The sequence below is a fragment of the Ursus maritimus genome, unplaced genomic scaffold (genome assembly GCF_017311325.1).
Source record: "Ursus maritimus isolate PB19 unplaced genomic scaffold, ASM1731132v1 scaffold_19, whole genome shotgun sequence".
Taxonomy (NCBI): Eukaryota; Metazoa; Chordata; class Mammalia; order Carnivora; family Ursidae; genus Ursus; species Ursus maritimus.
The window spans coordinates 7,186,430-7,203,931 of record NW_024424341.1 but is presented as its reverse complement, the minus strand read 5'-3'; the positions used below and the strand labels follow the sequence as shown (position 1 = coordinate 7,203,931).

General features: G+C 42.2%; 1 protein-coding gene across 2 annotated transcripts in view; it reads left to right on the top strand.

Annotated features, from left to right (window-relative positions):
• Nucleotides 1-773: 773 nt before the first annotated feature.
• The window catches only part of N4BP1 (NEDD4 binding protein 1), a 46,827-nt gene continuing 30,098 nt past the window's right edge, over nucleotides 774-17,502 (top strand). For both annotated transcript variants that reach the window (XM_040633266.1, XM_040633265.1), the window contains exon 1: nucleotides 774-1,001. In XM_040633266.1, the coding sequence (XP_040489200.1) occupies nucleotides 804-1,001 (198 nt within the window). In that variant the 5' untranslated portion in view covers nucleotides 774-803. The remainder of the gene's footprint in view (nucleotides 1,002-17,502) is intronic.

The following is a 17,502-nucleotide window of genomic DNA, read 5'->3' as shown; positions in this document are numbered from 1 at the left end:
GAAAGAAAGAAAGAAAGAAAGAAAGAAAGAAAGAAAGAAAGAAAGAAGAAAGATCTGCCTAGCAATTACTGAGAAGCTGGAAGGGATGGAGAGGGGGTGGAAGGGAGGGAGGGAGGAAGGTAGAAGGAAAGGAGGGAAGGAGGAAGGGAGGTAGGAAGGTGAGAAGGGAGGAAGGGAGGGAGGGAGACCATCTACCTATCAATTACTGAGAAGCTAGAAAACTTCAATTGCTAGAGCCCTAGTTTGGGCTTCAAGATGTCTGAAGACAAGCCAAATCCCTTGTGACACTGGGTCAATCCCGTCAACTGATTCAGAACCTCAATTTCCCTATCTGTAAAACCAGAGATTCACCATCAATCAGGTCACCCAAAAGCGTTCTGCCCTCACCAAAGAAGGCCGTCCGGGCCCCTCTCCGCAGCCGTCGCCTTGCCCTCAACAAACATGGCCACGGCGCGTGACGTCGAGTCCTGTCGCCTCCGCCCTCCCTCCTTCCCTGGGGGGCGGCGAGCATCAATGACGGCGGCAGGCCGGGCGCATGCGCGGCGGCGGGGCCCGGCCCGCGGCGGCGGCGGCGGCGGCGGCGGCGGCGAAGGGGCGGAGGGGTTCGCTGCCCGCAGTTGCCAAGCTGCGGCGGCCGTGCAGGGATGGTGTAGCTGGGCCCGCGGGCAGGCGGCGGGGCGCGGGCGGGGGCGAGGCGGCCGCGAGGGCCGACGCCGCCTGACGGGCTCCGGTGTAGCGGCAGCACGCTGAGGGGGCGTCGCCGCCGCCGGCCCCCGGCGCCGCCGCGGGAGGCCGCGCCCGCCATGGCGGCCCGGGCGGTGCTGGACGAGTTCACGGCGCCCGCGGAGAAGGCGGCGCTGCTGGAGCGGAGTCGGGGCCGCATCGAAGGCCTGTTCGGCGTGAGCCTGGCGGTGCTTGGCGCGCTCGGGGCCGAAGAACCGCTGCCCGCGCGCATCTGGTTGCAGCTCCGCGGGGCGCAGGAGGCGGTGCACAGCGCCAAGGTGAGTCTCGCCGCCGCCGCCGCCGCCCCCGCGCGCCCGCCTTCCGCGGCCCGGCCCCCGCGGCCTCGGCTCAGCCGGGCTCCCTGGGCGCCCCCACCCCCTTCCACTCGGCCCTTCGTACGGGAACGCAGCGAAGCGCCGTGGTTAAGAGCGCAGTCGCCAGAGCCCGCGGACCTGCGTTCTCAGCTTTCGAGCCATGTGACCTTGGGCTAGCGGTTCAGTCCTGGGGCGCCTCAGTTTCCCCATTTGTAAAGTGGCGCTGACGAAAGCACCTCCCTCGGAAGGCTGTCGCGAGGATTGGAGTAGGTCCTGTTGTAAAGCGCAGAGCTCAGTGGCTGGCCTGGAGTGAGCGCGCTGCGAATGCTGCCTGTTATCTTTTCCCTCCCGGCCCTCGGGATGGTGCGCAGGGCCTGGTATCAGGGCCCACAGCCTCCTGTCCACAACATCAGCCACCTTTTTCTTTTCCGCCAACCGCTCCAGTAGGGGTTCAGACCCTTTTCGGGATTTCAGCCCCTTTTGAAAATCTGATAAAACCACTCTAGTAGTAAAATACACAGAATATTAGGACGGGATAGGGATGTTTAATAATAGTGTTAAAAAGAGCATTATTCCTTGTATTGATGTTATGTTCAACTAACATTTATTTAATGGTTATAGCACGTCAGATGTTAATGCTAACCACTTCATAAGGATTATATAGTGCAGCTCTTAAAAAATCCAGTGAGGTGGATTTTATTATCTTCCTCTCTCTAAATTAACAGCTGGGGAAACTGAAACTCTGCAAGTGGTGACTCACCTTCTCTCAGAATCAGCATTTCAGGCTTATACCTACGCAACACCTTCAGCTATTCCCCTTTCTCCCCAAGCTAAGAAACAGTAACAAACACATCCCCCCCCTTTCCCAGGCATCCAAGGTTTCCTGTCCAGTACGTGGGGGAGCCAGAATTCAGACTTAGGGCCCTTGTTCTTGATACCTGTCTCCCAAATGATGAGCCCTCTGGCTGGGAAGAAAATGATCCTTTTTTGGCATCCTGCTTCAGAAATTTCACGGTGTCCTTGGAGAATTGGATATGCTGTAATTCCTGACTCTCTTAGATAAAAAACAAAGCCTGGGTGCTTTTTGTTTTAATATCTTTAGAAGAGATAGGACACTTAACTGTGTGATTCTTCTCCACAGCATAACTTAAAACATTGTAGATGTTGAATCAGGTTTGCTTTCCTGTGCTTTAATTTTTTCCCTAACTTTTAATTTTTTAAGTGTTTTTTTATTTTAATTTTTTAAGGTAGGCTCCATCCCCAAAATGGGGCTTTACTCAAGACCCTGAAATCAAGAGCCACACATTCTATGGACTAAGCCAGCCAGGCACCCCCTAATTTTTAATCTTTAACTTCTTAGGCCTCTCATTCTTTTCTCCCCAGCAGCCCAATTTCTTCCCACTCCCCAGAGCTAAAAGGTTTGACATAACTAAGTCCTGTTAATGCTTCTGAGAATCTCTTAGACAGACTCATGCCTCTCCTTTCCATTGCCTCTGCTGCAGTTAAGACCTTTTTTCTTGGTATGTGCCCTCACTCCATTCCTCCCTCTTCCCTCCCCCCCTAGTACAACTTGCATTTAACTGATCCTCCTACAGAAAATCATTTTCCAGCTCTGGGACCTACTAGGACTTCCTATCTCATTCACTCTAAACTCCTCCTCTGGAGATTTACAAAACATTTACTAATCCAGTCCCACCTTATTTTCCCAATTCTGTGTCATAGCAACTCTCAAGCTTAAACCTCTACTGTCGTCTAACTAGTCCCACAGCTTTTACTTGTGCTTCACCTGCTCCCAGTTCAGCTTTACTCAAGACTCATCCCAAGTGTGGAAAGTGCTTCTTTTGCTCTACAGAAAAACTTGGCGTGTTCTGCCAGACCCTCCCAGCTCCTGTTCTCTTACCTGTCCTGCCATGCAGTTTAGCATAAGCTATTTGGAAAAGGTGTGTCTTACAGCATCGTGGTAGTAGGTGTCACTTGCCCATGTATCTTTGTGATGTGTGTTACTCATAATCCAATCCTCCCACTTGTAAAAAATCCTTTTTCTTTCTTTTCCTTTGAGACTCATGGGTAAGCATTGAATGCCATAGTTAATTGGTTTTGGAGTTTGTTTCACATTCTTTTGAGGAAGAGAAAACCATTAACTTAAAAATTAAGAACAGGAAAGCAAACTTTAACATCTACAATATTTTAAGTTGTGCAGGAGGAGAAGGTTTGGGGGAAGGAATATTTAGAGTAAATAAGAATTGTTTAAACTAGCTGGTAGGTAGAGTCTGATTAAGATAAGATGCAGGCAACTTTTTTGGGTCCCTTTGGGTGGTTTACTTTGTTTTCATGCTTTTAAAATGTTAAATCACTACATTTAGCTAATGCTCCATTGGCTAGGGAGAATGGGGCCTACAGGTAGAAAGTGATAATGTCCTAGGAGGTTAAAAAAAAAGGCACACGCTCTAGAAGAGTGGCCCTTTTTGTCAACGGGGAAATGTGTTGGGGGAAACAGCACCTGAGCCGGACTTTGAGGAGCCAGTAAGATTCCCAGGTGGAGGTAGTGGTGAACAAAGGCTCGAAGTCCAGAAACACACGGAATGGGAATGTCGTGGTAGGAAGTGTCGGAGCCTCTAGGGACCCAAATGCCAGGTTAAGCCATTGGGCCTTATTCAGTAAGGAGTCAGTGAGAATTTTTGGGAGAAGGACTTGCCTTCCTTTACTTGGAGGCAGGAAGACCCAACTGTGGAAGAGACATATTCCAAGCTGGACATTGGTGGGTGACAAAATTTTCACTGGGATTTGGCAACTGAGTAGATGTAGGAATTGGGGAGACATTTTAAACCTTGGTGCCAGGAAGGATGGTTTGTATGTTTGACCTGTTGGTGGGGCCAGGTAGCCAACATTTAAAGAAAATTCGTGCCAGGAAGTTTACTAATGTTTGCCTCTGGACCTCAGGTAATCCACAGCCTAGTAGGGGAGACAAACTTGGAAACATATAGTATAGTATGATACATGTTAACAATTGAAATATGTGCAAGGTGTTTACAGTAATACAGGAGAGAAAGAGTTGTTCTGCCTGATTGGGTGTTAAAGGATGAACAAGAGTTTTCTAGAGGGAAGAGCATGTGTAAAATCACAGGGATATGAAATAGTGCCAGTTTATTACTGATTTCTCAAGTCTAGGAGTAGTTTGGTAGAAAGGGGCCAAGTCACAGGCACTTGGGGCCTGCAGAAGAACACAAATTTTACCAAGCAGGCAGGTAGTAGAGAGCCATGGAAGGGTTGTGAGAACAGAAGTGATGCCGTCAGATTTACGTTTCTAAGAAATCTCTCCGTTGTCACTGTTTATACGTGTAGGCTTGTTTTTCTCAGTGTGGTCCATTGCTGGTTTGTGTTGATACAATGGCAGAAAAAAGTGTTCAGTGACTTTTATGGCAATGTGATATTACCACAAGGGCTGGGGAGGCGATGTCTCAAAGAGCAGAAAACCAGTAGAGAGCATTGTACATGGGGGGCCCAGCAGGAGGGGGTTGAAGTCAGGGGTGGCCAAAGTTGTGGAATCAAAGGAGGTTGAGGACTGAACTTCAGAGAGGAAGTATAGGTACCTACTTGATGCTGCCTCCTTCAGAGAGATCAAAGAATCAATGCCTGGGAGGGTTCCTTGGAGTCAGACAGTAGTGGGGAGGGGTGAGGCTGAAAAGATCTCAGCCCTGGAAGCGAGAAGTTAGAACTCTTCCTTTAGCTCCGGGAGCCACAAATTCCATGCTCCCTGGGTCCACGTAAGGAGACTGCATATAGAAGCAGCTGCTGGTAGGGAGGACCTGGAGAATAAGGTGCTCATGCTTTATGGGTGAAGATAACTGCCAGTGCTTAGTATTAGTCAGTTACATAGTAGGGGCCCAGTGATGTCTGATCTCATTATCTGAGAAAAGCCAAGGGTTTGGATTTCATAATGTGAAATCTGTTTTGTTTTTTAAGAGGCAGCTAATTTATGTTTTAAAAACCACGCATGCTGTGAATGATACCTCAATAAAATTTGCATTAATATATTCTTTTAAAAGTGTATATTCTAAAAACAAAAAGCAACCAAACATGTCAGAGGACCAGGTTCAGCTTTTTAGGACCTCTTCTTTAGATATAGGAGACAGGATGAGTGAAGATATGCTCCCTCCTCTCCCATTTGGTGAAGAGGGCAGTTGAACACCTTAATGGCTTATAGTACTGTCTCAATAAAGTAGGATACTGGTTCCTGCCTAGAGAGGGAGGGTTGAGAGTTTGAAGACGGTAAAATATGTTAGGATGGATGCAGTGGAACTTTTGGAAGTGCTTTGGAGGAACAAAAAGGGATTGGAACTAAATAAGGACCAGGGAAAGTTAGATGGCCTAGATTTATAATTCTATCACTTGATTCAGAAATTCTCCAGTAGGTGATGATTTCCCCTACTCTGGGTATTGGTGAAGCCAACACACCAAGGACTAAAGGAATCTAAGGTATAATTGAACAAGGCAGAATGGGGCCCAGGAAATGCTTCTGAGTGGTCAGCATTATTTGAGTTAGAACAATCCAAAAATATATAAGACTTACCTTTTACTTTTAGTGAACTGACAGGTTCAGACTGGAGAGGAGAAGGCAGAAAGGGGCATAATGAATTGTGAGAACAAGGGAAGAAATAAGGCCTCAGTGTTCTGGGTATGAGAGCATGATTCCTTTCAACTTAGAGAACTGAGAAGATGGAGGAGATGGAAGCATGAGGCATCTGGAGATCATACAGTGCTGAGGTCAACAAGGTCCATAGCAGTGATTTGGGTGCCGATGGTAGTTTAGTTGGTTGATCCTGGAGCCTGTCCTGGAGGTTAACAAACGAGGGAGTAAAGGGAAACAAACGGCATGGCTACTTGTACAGTTTTTCCGTGAACCTTTAGGGTGCTAAATTTGCTAACCACAATTGTCTAACAGTTGGTGTTTCAGGCATTACCTCATAACAGTGAGTAGCCACCATGAGCCATAGCCAGAACACCAGTCTGGACGATTTATAAGAATAATTTGGAGGACTGGGACACCTTGGTGGCTCAGTCGGTTAAGCGTCTGCCGTTGGCTTGGGTCATGATCCCGGGGTCCTGGGATGGAGTCCGGCATTGGGCTCCTTGCTCCGCGGGGAGTCGGCTTCTCCCTCTGCCTGCTGCTCCCCCTGCTTGTGCGCTCTCTCACTCTCTCTCTGACAAGTAAATAAATTAAATCTTTAAAAAAGATTTGGAGAACTGGTAAATCTTAAACATTGAAATTATAGTCACCCAAGAAACTAGTGCTAAGGTAGACTAAACATCTGATCCATTTAATTTGTGAGGAAGAGAAAAGGGTCATATGAGGAGTTAGCAGTTGTCCTTAGGGTTTTTACTTACATAGTTGTAGAGTAATAAAGGAGAAAGATAAGGATTAAAAAAAATGGAATTCAAGTAGAAGTGGCCCATTACTGCCTTGACTTCAGAGGGTTAAAATGGACACTTTTTCCTTTTCTGTTAGGAGAGCTTGGTACCTGGTTTCATGAATGAATTCTTGAACAGTAGATTTGTTCAGGGAGGAAATGATTTGTAGATGTAATACTGGGTAGCGACATGGAGTTTTTGTTTTGATTTTACCAGAAAGGAGGTTCGTGGCCTCTTTGCATTTCCTAGAATGATTTTTTTTTTAACTCACTATGGTTGTGAAAATCATCTTCTTAAGAAATGGTGGTTTGTTCAGTTTCTTTTTATGGTTAATATTTTGGGGTTATACCAGAATGTTGAAATAAGGGATACTCACACTGGTTATACTGGGGTCAAAGTGATTGCTCATGACCATAGTTTCCTCTTCCCTGTTTACCAGCTAGTATTGTAGGGTTTTAATTAGATTAAGGACAACATCTTGTTCTGTGTTGGCTTTTTACTAAATTAATGTAACTGTATTAAGTTAGAAGTCTTGCATTTCAAAACGAAAATTATGGGGGAGGGGAATACTTAGAGTAATTATTAAACAACTATTTTTTAAAAGAAAATAAGTTATGTCAAATGGAAACAACATAGGAAACTAATTTGTTGAAAGAAACTGAATTATTTGTTATTTTAAGAGGTTCCTTTCGAGTTGGAGACAGTTTTTTGTTCAGTCTTAGTGCTGAGAGAATTAATAATTTACATTAGTTGGTGAATAAAGAGCCACATAGTAAATACTTTACACTTTGTGGACTATACAGGGTGTCTATCTCATACTTTTCTTTGTTTTTGTTTTTGCTTTTTTACACCCTTTTTGAGGTAAAAGCAGTTCTTACCCTGGGGACTGTACAAAAATAGTCCAGAGGCTGGATTTGCACTGTCCGGTCTGCAGCCACTACCACATGTGGCTATTTAAATTAGTCAGAGTTCAGTGAAATGAAATATTTACTTCCTCAGTTGTATTTCAGGTGCTCCATGGCCACATGTAACTAGTGTCTACCAGTGTGGGCAGTGCAGTTACAGAACATTCGTGCGATTGCGACCAGAAGTTCCTTCAGGCAGTGCAGCCCTAGATAGGAAATAATCCTTGGTTGGGCCTCCTAGACAATTCTCTGGTATGACATTGAAAGGACATGCAGCTATTCTTCTACCTTATTTCCCGAGTTCCTGTAATTTTTGTTAATTGTGTCCCTTGTAGTCATAAATAACTTCCAAAGATGACTCTTCATCATACAGACACATGCATACAGCCTAGCTTCATTGTATTTGGACTATGGCAGGAGTTATTAGCAATTAGTAAACCTGGAGAATTATCCTCTTTGGAAATTTCATAAGGAATTTTCTGTTGCATTTTTAATAGCCAGGTGGTTTTTGTTCTTAATTGCCTTTTATGGCTCTTTTATTCTAAAGTCACTCCAAAAAAGTCAAGAAAGGCATCTCCCCATATTTCACCTCTAGTATCTATACATTTGCATGAATTCTTCTCAAGGTTCCCAAAATATTCTAAAATTTCTGGCCTGTCAGGAAGTGACTTTCTTTATACTATATGTGAGACTGGGACCCTGCATGCCACAGAACAGGTTACCAGAGCAGTTTCCTGAGCATTGGTTCCATACATGAACCACAGTCCTTGTTTTGTAATAGTGACGTTGCCACATCTGATTCAGTGGGATTCGTAAATACGACATTTGAGTTGTGGCCTGGGTTGCACATTGAGTTTGTCTAATTTTATCCTAGTAAAAGTGAGGAGATTGCCACTGATCCCTATGCAAATAACTATATTGCGCTGAAAAAGTAAAAGAAGCGAGACCCCTTTTGACCTGACACAACTTAATGGTGTTACACTCCTTAAGAAATACAGAATACCTGCAAAGAAGTGAACTAGTTTTAACATCCTTCTTGTTAGAAGGTAAAAGACAAATCTTTGTGACTGATTGCTGGGGACCTTTGGGAAACCCCAAAGATAGTTTAGGGGCTAATGCTTTCAGAGTGGTATACTACACAGCACTAGTGTGGATGAATCTCAAAGATACGCTGAGTGAAAGAAGACTTACATATGTATATACTGTATGATTCTATATATGTGAAATACTAGATAGGGCATACTATATATGTGTAATTTGGTGAAAAAAATCAGAATAATTAGAACAGAACAACTGGAAAAGGACATTAAACATAGGCTGAGTATTAGCAATACTAGGGAATCACTGTTCATTTTGTTGGGTGCTGTAATGACATTGTGGTTACATTAGAAAGCCTGTATGTGTATGTGTTTAAACTGCACTTGGTGTCTAACTCATTTGGGATTTAATTATATATCTAAAGAGGACCTTAGTTAACCATTTGCTATTAGTCCAATCAAGGTTTTAAAGTTAACTAAGGATATTGGAAATTATGCTTATGCTGACAGCTGAACAGCATATAACTTCTGATAAGACAAAAGTTGTCAGTGTTATAGTTCAATTTAGTTGAATATATAAGCTTGTGTTTTTCATAATTATAAACGTGAGTAATCATGAGTAATATTAGCTTATCTGAACAACAAGCCAACAAAGTTTAGAAAGTTCAGATGTGTGTCTTCATAGAAAAAAAAAATCTTATTTTTAAAAAAATATATGTGTGCATTGTATTCTACGCTGATGAAATCAGGAAAAGGACATCTGTTTTTAAAATTAGCATTAAAATTATCAAATCAGACTGACCTACGGATTATTTTCATTAGATGAATTAGGATTCTTAAATAAAAATTCTTTTGAAGTATCGGTGTCTATGAGTTTGTGAGATTTTTTTTCTTTTGGTCTTTAAAAGGCTAACATAAGTATTAGATGTTTAGTTTCTTTATTTTCTAGGAATTCTAGGTATACAGATTTATGTAAAAGCTTGTTATTCTCTATAAACCAATTAGAACAGTGGGTCTTTAAGAAGCTTTTTAATCTAATTTATTAATACCCTGGAGGTAGGAATATATTTCATACTCACACCATGAGAAATAAAGGCTTTCCTCATTTTATAGGTACAAGCATGCAGAGAGCTTTCAGTTCTGGTTCCACAGTCTTAGCCATATGTCAAAAGTAATCCAGCAACACAGAACTGGTCCAGATTTCAAAAATGCTGTTCTTTCAGTGGTGCTGGGACATGTTCTTACACAAACAGAAAAGACGGAAACCAGATTTTCTTGTAGTCTCTCATCTAACAAAAAATAGATCCATTATCCACTGACAGATCCCTTGGTCAGACTGTAAAATCAGATTCCTGTGGTCTAGGTTTGTGTATACCAGGGGTGTAGTTGAGGCTGACCTGGTAGTATGTAACCAATGGTGCAGGTGTAGAAAGAGACATGTGGCCAAGAACTATAAAGCAAAAACAAAATCAGAAGAATAAAAAACAAGGAACTAGCACTAGTAAAATTCTCTTCCTGCTCTGGATTCATGCTGGGACCCAAAATGAGACATGGTTGGGCTTACACAACCCTTGCAGTCCTCTTTGTGGGCCACTCAGTTTAATAGCTCCGAGCAGGTGAGTCCACTTGGACATCTCCAGGAGTCCTATAAACTGCCAAAGTGTAAAAGTAAAAAAAAAGCCGTAAACGTGACTTTCAGACATATAACTCATGACTGAGGGAACCAGCAGGAATGTAAAACTGGTTCAGAGAGCATTTGAGGATCTGAGTATTTATCTACGCTGAAAGGTTGGTAGAGTAAAATTGTCTGATCAGATATAGATTGGTTTATATCTTTCAGAGCATTGTAATATTTTTTCTATCAAATGGAGATACTGGCATCTCTGCTGGACAAAGAAAATCTGCAGTTTACTATGCAGCATCCTGGTTTAGGCCCAAAGAGTAATGAATGGTGTGTCGGACAAAGGTAGATTCCCCAGAGAATTAAACACTCTGGTGGGTGGGCCAAAGAGAGTGCTCCATTATGATTGAAAGGTCATCCTTTTGCCTTATTTAGGAGTATTTAAAACTTATCTTAACATTATACAAACTATCAAAATGGGACTCCCCCCACCTCCTTTTGGTCATCTTGGCCACTTTCTCTTTTACAGTGTTAACCCACATCGTTGATACTAGGCTGCACGTCAGCGTGTGTTCTCAGACTTTCTAATTTCTGTTTGAATGCACATTTGTTCAGCATTTATTGATTAGTTAAGGGTTTCTCGGCAGTGGCACTATTGACATTTTGGTCAGAGAATATTTTGTCGTGGGGGTTGTATTGTATTTTGTAGGATGTTTAGCAGCATCCCTGACCTTTACCCCCGAGATGCCAGGAGCACCCCAACAGTGTGACATCTCCTGACATTGCCAGTGCCCCCAAGGAAGAGCAGAATCACCCCTGGTTGAGAACCACTGTGTTAAGTAACAAAGGCCAGGTCCCACACTGTCTAGTCTGTAGTGTGTAAATGCTGTAGTTCAAATTATGAGATAACTGTTGTGTGTAGAAAATATTAACATCACCCTGTTCTTAGAAGGTGTTTTTGGGTGAATATAAGGAAGGAAAGGTTAAATTCGGCTGCAGAAATAAAGTGGACTAAAATCCAAACCACAGAGGACTTTGAATATGGTTCTGAGGATCTTGAACATTAGTGCTATGTAGTGAGGACCTTTAGAGAGTTTTTGAGTAAGGAAGTGAAACAGGTGTGCTTTCACATGTCACCGATACTGTTACTAGGGCGTCGAGTGTGACAAGACTCGCAAGAGAAAGAAGGGTTTAGAGTTGATTGCAGTAATACTCACGTGAGACAAGATTTATGAAAAATTGCTTGTGTTGAGAAGGAAAGAAAGCATTGAATCCAGGCAACTGTGTTTCATATTCAAGGGAACTTGGACCAAAGACAACCCGTGCAGTCCTCTTTTGGGCCACTCAGTTTAATAGCCCTGAGCAGGTGAGTCCACTTGGACATCTCCATGAGTCCTATAAACTGCCAAAGTGTAAAAAACCTGTGTGGGTTTCCCTGACAAGTGGAGAGCTGTGAGCCCTGATGCAGATCATTAGATTTGAGGCACTTGTGGGACAGTCCAGTAGAAGTGCCCAGGGAATGGATAGTTGGCAGCCTAGCAGTACTAAGGGCTAGAGATAGAGATTTGGAGTTGGCATCATAGGAGTAAAGGTTATGGTTGGAACCTGAAGAGTCTGTGAGCGTATAATTGAGGGAGAAGATCAGGAAGGAACCTTGGGGAAGGCATACATTTAAGGTGCAGTAGGAAGTGGCAGCAGAGGATTTTGGGAAGTCATCAGAAAGATAGGAAGTAGACAGCAGTATTTCTGAAGTATGGAGAGGAAATAACTTGTCAAGGAGAAGTTGGGCAACCGTATCATGCTACTGAGAGCCTGAGTAGGAAAGTACAGAGAAAGGGCCTTTGCATTTGACAATAGCTGGCATTCAAGAAAGTGGTTTCAGTTTGAATGGGGGCAGAAGCCAGATTTCAAGGGTTTGGCAGTGAAATGGAGCTTAGGCTACTTTTTCAGAAAGTATGGAAATGAAGACAGGTGGAACAGTCCCATGCGTAGGCAGTAAGGCTGAAGGAAGTGTTCTGTAGGATCAGGGAAACCCACACAGGTTTGTAGGTGGGCAGGGGTGAGGAAAAAGGGAGTGATGAGTCAAGACCTGGGAAAACGGCACGGCTTTGAAACAGAAGGGAGGAGAGAACAAATTCATGAAAGGCAGAATTTTTTAGATGAAAAAGAAGAGGCAGTTGAACAGGTTCACAAATGTTGGCCTTTGGGCTTTGATAAAATAATTTATTTTACTAAGAGTGAGAATAGTAACATGAAGTTTGGGACCTGAAGACATTATTTGGGTAAGAGTGAAGAATAAATTTGATCAGGAGAGCTGAAAGTTTTGGAAGCTGTAGAATTTCAGAGATTTACAGGAATAGGGATGAAGTCCAGGGTAAATACTGAGTGTGGCCCCTGGTCCTGTTTCAAGAAGTACACTCAGAGTGAGCACAAAGGAAGTCCTTCCCTGTGGAGCTCTTAGGGCACCCCTCCTGGGAAAGAACATGGTAGACATTTTAGAAATGAGATTGAGGAGAAAGATGGAACAGGAAGCAAATGTTGGAAGTGCATTGGAAAAATAGCTAATATGGTTATTCATTTTATAGCAATATTATTAACATAGATAGCCAGATAGAGACGTAAAGTGGGCCTGTTACAGATTTGTAGGTTAATGATGTTAAAAAGCTTTTTTTTCTTCTAAGGCTTATGTGGTGCTTCGAACTTACACATATTTTGTAGGACTCGTGTCAATTTCTAAAAATCCTATTACTCCTCCTACTTCCTTTCCTCTTAGAGATAATATACAACACCATTTATGCAGAGTCTCCTAAGTATAAGAAATCTTTAGAATTCGAAGTGTGCAGCCAGACATGAGAACCGCTGTTCTGAAACATTTTAGGAATCTTTCTCTAATGTATTAAGAGCTTCCTTGCCTTGCGTAGTGTCTTTTTCCTCGATGATTTGTGGTCCACTTGAGCGTCTTCTGTTTTGTCGTGCTAGGGCACCATTATGCTCCTGGCAGCCGCCAAAATGTGTTAGATCTGCTCTCCTGCTAGTTGATCTTGAGTCGCTCTGGCTTTTAACCATTATGTCTTCCTTAAATTTGTTTCTGCACCTGTGCTGTCAGTTGTCATTTGCTGTTACGTGCTCTGCAGGTAGTGCCCTATATTGTTCCTTCTATACTTGGAACCAGCTGCTTCAAACCATGTGTGACCTGGGAGACAAGCTGACAAAGCCCCTCATGTGTGCGCCCATATTAAGAGATGGTAGATGGTGAACAGTGGTGTGTCCCCAGGTCAAACCTGTACACTCTTGAGTAGCCACTTTGATCTTTTCTGGTTTTAGATATGTTCCAAATGGCACAGGTTGCCAGGAACTTCTGTCTGGATTTGTGAAATGTTACGATAGAGTTGAGAAGAACTGAGTTTGTAGGAGGCAGAATAATAGAAAGTCGCTTTGCTATATGAAAGGGAAGTTACTATATATATCAGATGCCCCCTCCCTTCCTTTTCTTCCTTAAAAGCCTGAGTAGAGTAAGCAGAATATGAATATTGCAGGATGGGGGAGACAGTTTTTGACTAACATTCAAATGCTCAGATAACCAAATACAGCCAAATGCAAATGTTGGATATTTGGGTCCACAGACGCTTATCAGTGCAGCTGATAGCCACACATCTAGAATGTAGTAATACTGTATACTTGTATACTGTATTGTTCACTTCTGAATTTGAATATAAAAATCAATTGTTGCTACTTGGTAATTCACAAGAGTAAATTATTAATGAAAAAGTGGAAGTCTGAATCTCAAGGGGTTATTACTCCTTTTGGGAGTATACACACAGAGTTTTGTGCATGTGAAGCTGTAACAAGTTCTTAGCACAACTCGCCCTCAAAACTGTGCATTTAATCTTGCAGTAATAGTTTTAGATTCTTGAAAAATAGTGTCAGATGACTCTGCTTACATTGGGCATTTCTCTGCCAGTCCTCCTGGTGCTTACATACCGAGAGCCACCGGAGCTCTCCTGAGGTCCTCTGTGATCTTTTCAGAGGAGCTAACTTTTATTTAATTTCTTTTTCTCTGAAAGATAGTACTCTGAATACTATCTGGATACATCCCAAGAATATCCCTTGCTGTGGAATGATTGCATAAGCAGTGAAAAGTAAATTGGTTTGTTTGTAAATAACATACCAGATTTACAATTTTAGAGTATGCATTTTCTGTAGGTTCAAATGTATAAAACTGATTAAGTTGATAAAAACATACAGACTTTTAGGATTATCATTAAACAAATTATGTATGGGAAATCTCTGTACCTTCTCAATTTTGCTATGAACCTGTAACTGCTTGAAAAAATAGTCTATTTAAAAAAGATCAAAATCAGGATTATCACTAATCTTTGCAGTTACTTGTCTCAGCATCCAGTTTAATTTTACCTTTTTTTTGGTTGCATAGGATTGAGAACATCCTAAATCAATCAATACAATTACAGTTAATTAGTTATAGATCTTCTTGAAGATTGTACCACTCCAGAAAAGTAACGGAAATAATGGAAAATGTTTGTTTCAGAGATGAATCACTCACAGTATAAAACTTTTTTATTAAAATTAAGGAATAAAGAGTATAACCAAAATAATATATGCACATGGTTAAAACAAAAAAAGAAACAATAACAGTCGCTTCTACTTCCTAGAAGCAACTACTTTTTACTGTTTTTAGGTGTTTGTTTTGATGGTTACCTAAAGAATTATAAATAATATACTGCTATTTCTTATAAATTTTAGGCATTATCCACTTTCTTTAAGATAGATAAGGTAGGGCACCTGGGTGGCTCATCGGTTAAGCGTCCAACTCTTGGTTTCGGCTCAGGTCATGATCTTGTGGTCCTGGATTGAGCCCCTCATCAGGCTCTGCCCTCAGTGTGGAGTCTGCTTCAGATTCTCTCTCCCTCACCCTCCCGTTCACTCTCTCACTGTCTCTATTTCAAATGAATAAATAAAATCTTCAAAAAAAGAAAGATCAATGAAAAACTACCCCTCGTTTTCCCATTTGCTGTGGTCTGAATATTTGTGTTTTGTCACAATTCATATGGTGAAATCCCAGTGCCTGATAGGATGGTATTAGGAGGTGGGGGCCTTTGGGGGGTGATTAGGTCAGGAGGGGCTTGAATGAAGTTAATACCCTTTTAAGAGACCCGGGAGAACTCCTTTGCTTCTTCCACCACGTGGAAATACAAGAGGTCTGTACCCTGAAAGAGAGCCCTCACGTGAGCACCCTGGCACTCTGATCTTAGGCTTCCAGCCACCAGAACTGTGAGAAATAAATTTCTGTTGTTTCTAAGCCACCCAGTCTGGTATTTTGTTATAGCGGCCCGAATGGACGAAGACACCAATATAGTTATTTTGTTTTTAGCTAAAGCAAGAAGCAAGGTTTATAAAGTAATAAGACTTATGTAAATATTACTGCAAAGCCCAGTTCTGTATTACATTATGTTTTCCGTCTGATACAGTTTTTAATTTTTACTGTAATTTATCTGCCCCGTTTTCATCTACTTGTGAAATATGATTTAAACACATCCTTAATATTGTACAAATACTCCTTTATATCAGCTATTCACTGAGCTTCCTTTTCTGGGAGACACCCTTGAGCCTCCTTCCCTCCTCCACTTAGCTAGTTGCTGAGCTTGTTTGCGGCACAGTTACAGTCTTTGTACTTGTATTTGCCTGTCTTCGATTGAATTTACTAATTATTTCATCTCCCTTATTTTTGGTGGCCTTCATCTTCAAGTAGTTTCTCAAGGAAACAGTCCATGGGAGTAATTTTGTTGGCTTTTAACATGTCTAGAAATGTCTTTAATGTGGATGATATAGAATTATAGATTCAAAATCACTTTCCCTTAGAATTTTGAATGCATTGCTATCCTTTTTTCCCCAGTTTTCCAGATCTGCTGTTGAGAATTTCTGATATTCTTTTATTTGTGCCCTGTTCCCATCCTGCCCCCAGGATTTTTTTCTTGTGGGCCTTTAAAAAGTAATCATGTTTGGATATTCTATGGACCCTTTCAGGATAGAATCTGTGTGCTTTAGTTCCCAAACGGGATTTGATGTAATTTTTTCACTAATCATACATGGGGTCTTGTGTATTTTAGTTCCAGGAACTTATTTGTGTTACTTCTTTATTAATCGCCATTCTGTCTTTGTTTTTGTTTTGGTGCGCCAGTTATTTGGATTTTGCATATCCTGGATGGACCCTCAAAGTTTCTTTTCCCTCCTGTTTTTCACTTTGCTTTTGTGGTACTTTTGGAGAGATTTCTTCCACTGTGTCTTTGAAATTCTTCTCTTGACTTTTATTTTGGCCATCATCTAGTACTCTTACTTTGATTATTTGTCTTTCTTTAGTATCTTGAATTCATTATCTGTTATATGAATTCATTATCATCTTATATCTTTTCGAAAGTACTAATTAAACTTTTGTTGAAGTTTTCTTTCCTACCCTGCATTCATTACCTACTTTCCCTCTATTTTGTGTTCTACTCTGTTGGTTTCTGTCTTTCATATTTGAGATCTTATTCTGACATGGTCCTTTTTTGTGTTTCACATGGAATCTGAAAAACTAGTTGGAAGCCTTGTGTATGGGCAGGATCTGTTGATAGGTGCGTTTTACAACTTGGATCAATTTGAGTGTTAGGTCTTGTTTGAGAGGATACTTGTTTTAGAAGCCTTTTATCCGGAGAAGAAACCTCTTCTCTCCAGACTGGGTAATAATTGCTGGTATTCCACTGAGTGGTGTGATCAACTTCTTCTCATCCAGTGGCTGCACAGTAGTCTCAACAGCGTTTGACTCACATGAATTCAGCCATGCACTTACTTATGCTAAACAGGCAGCATTACTTAAATATTAACTGGTAGCAAGGAGATTCCAGTTCTGAGTAAGATAGAGCAAGCATACTCTACCCTGTCACTCCTATGGAATATAGTTAGAAAACCTGGATAGAATGCATGGAGCAGCTAATATGAGGGCTCTGAAAAGTAAATAGTAGGCAGACTGGGTTACAAAACCAGAATTCAGAGCACCACCAAACCGTGGTGAGTTTGCCATTTTTTCCTCTCTTTTGTCCCCCAGCCTGAATGCAGCGCAGCTCAACGTGGAAGTGGAAATGAGCACCAGGGCATAAACAGAGCAGTAGAAGAAGCCCTCTAGTTTGGGCTCCAGGGGTGGAAAAGGGAGCGTCTAATGGAGGGCAAAGGCCGTTTTCTTAATTCCAGCGCATACCAGCGTCCAGAGGATCCTGTGACGGTGGCAGGGGGAGGTTGCAGGAACCAAAGTTCTGAGGAAGGAGAACCTTCCTCTCCAGTTGGTGGAGTTGTGGTCACAAGAGGATCGGGCCAGCCTCATTACTTTCTCTGTGTCCTCTGGAATGACCCAGGCACAGCTGCAGAAGTGCAAGGCAAAGCAGGGTAACCAAAGCCCCAGCTTTGTAACTGGAGGACTGAAAAAAAGAGCCCCAGGGAACTAG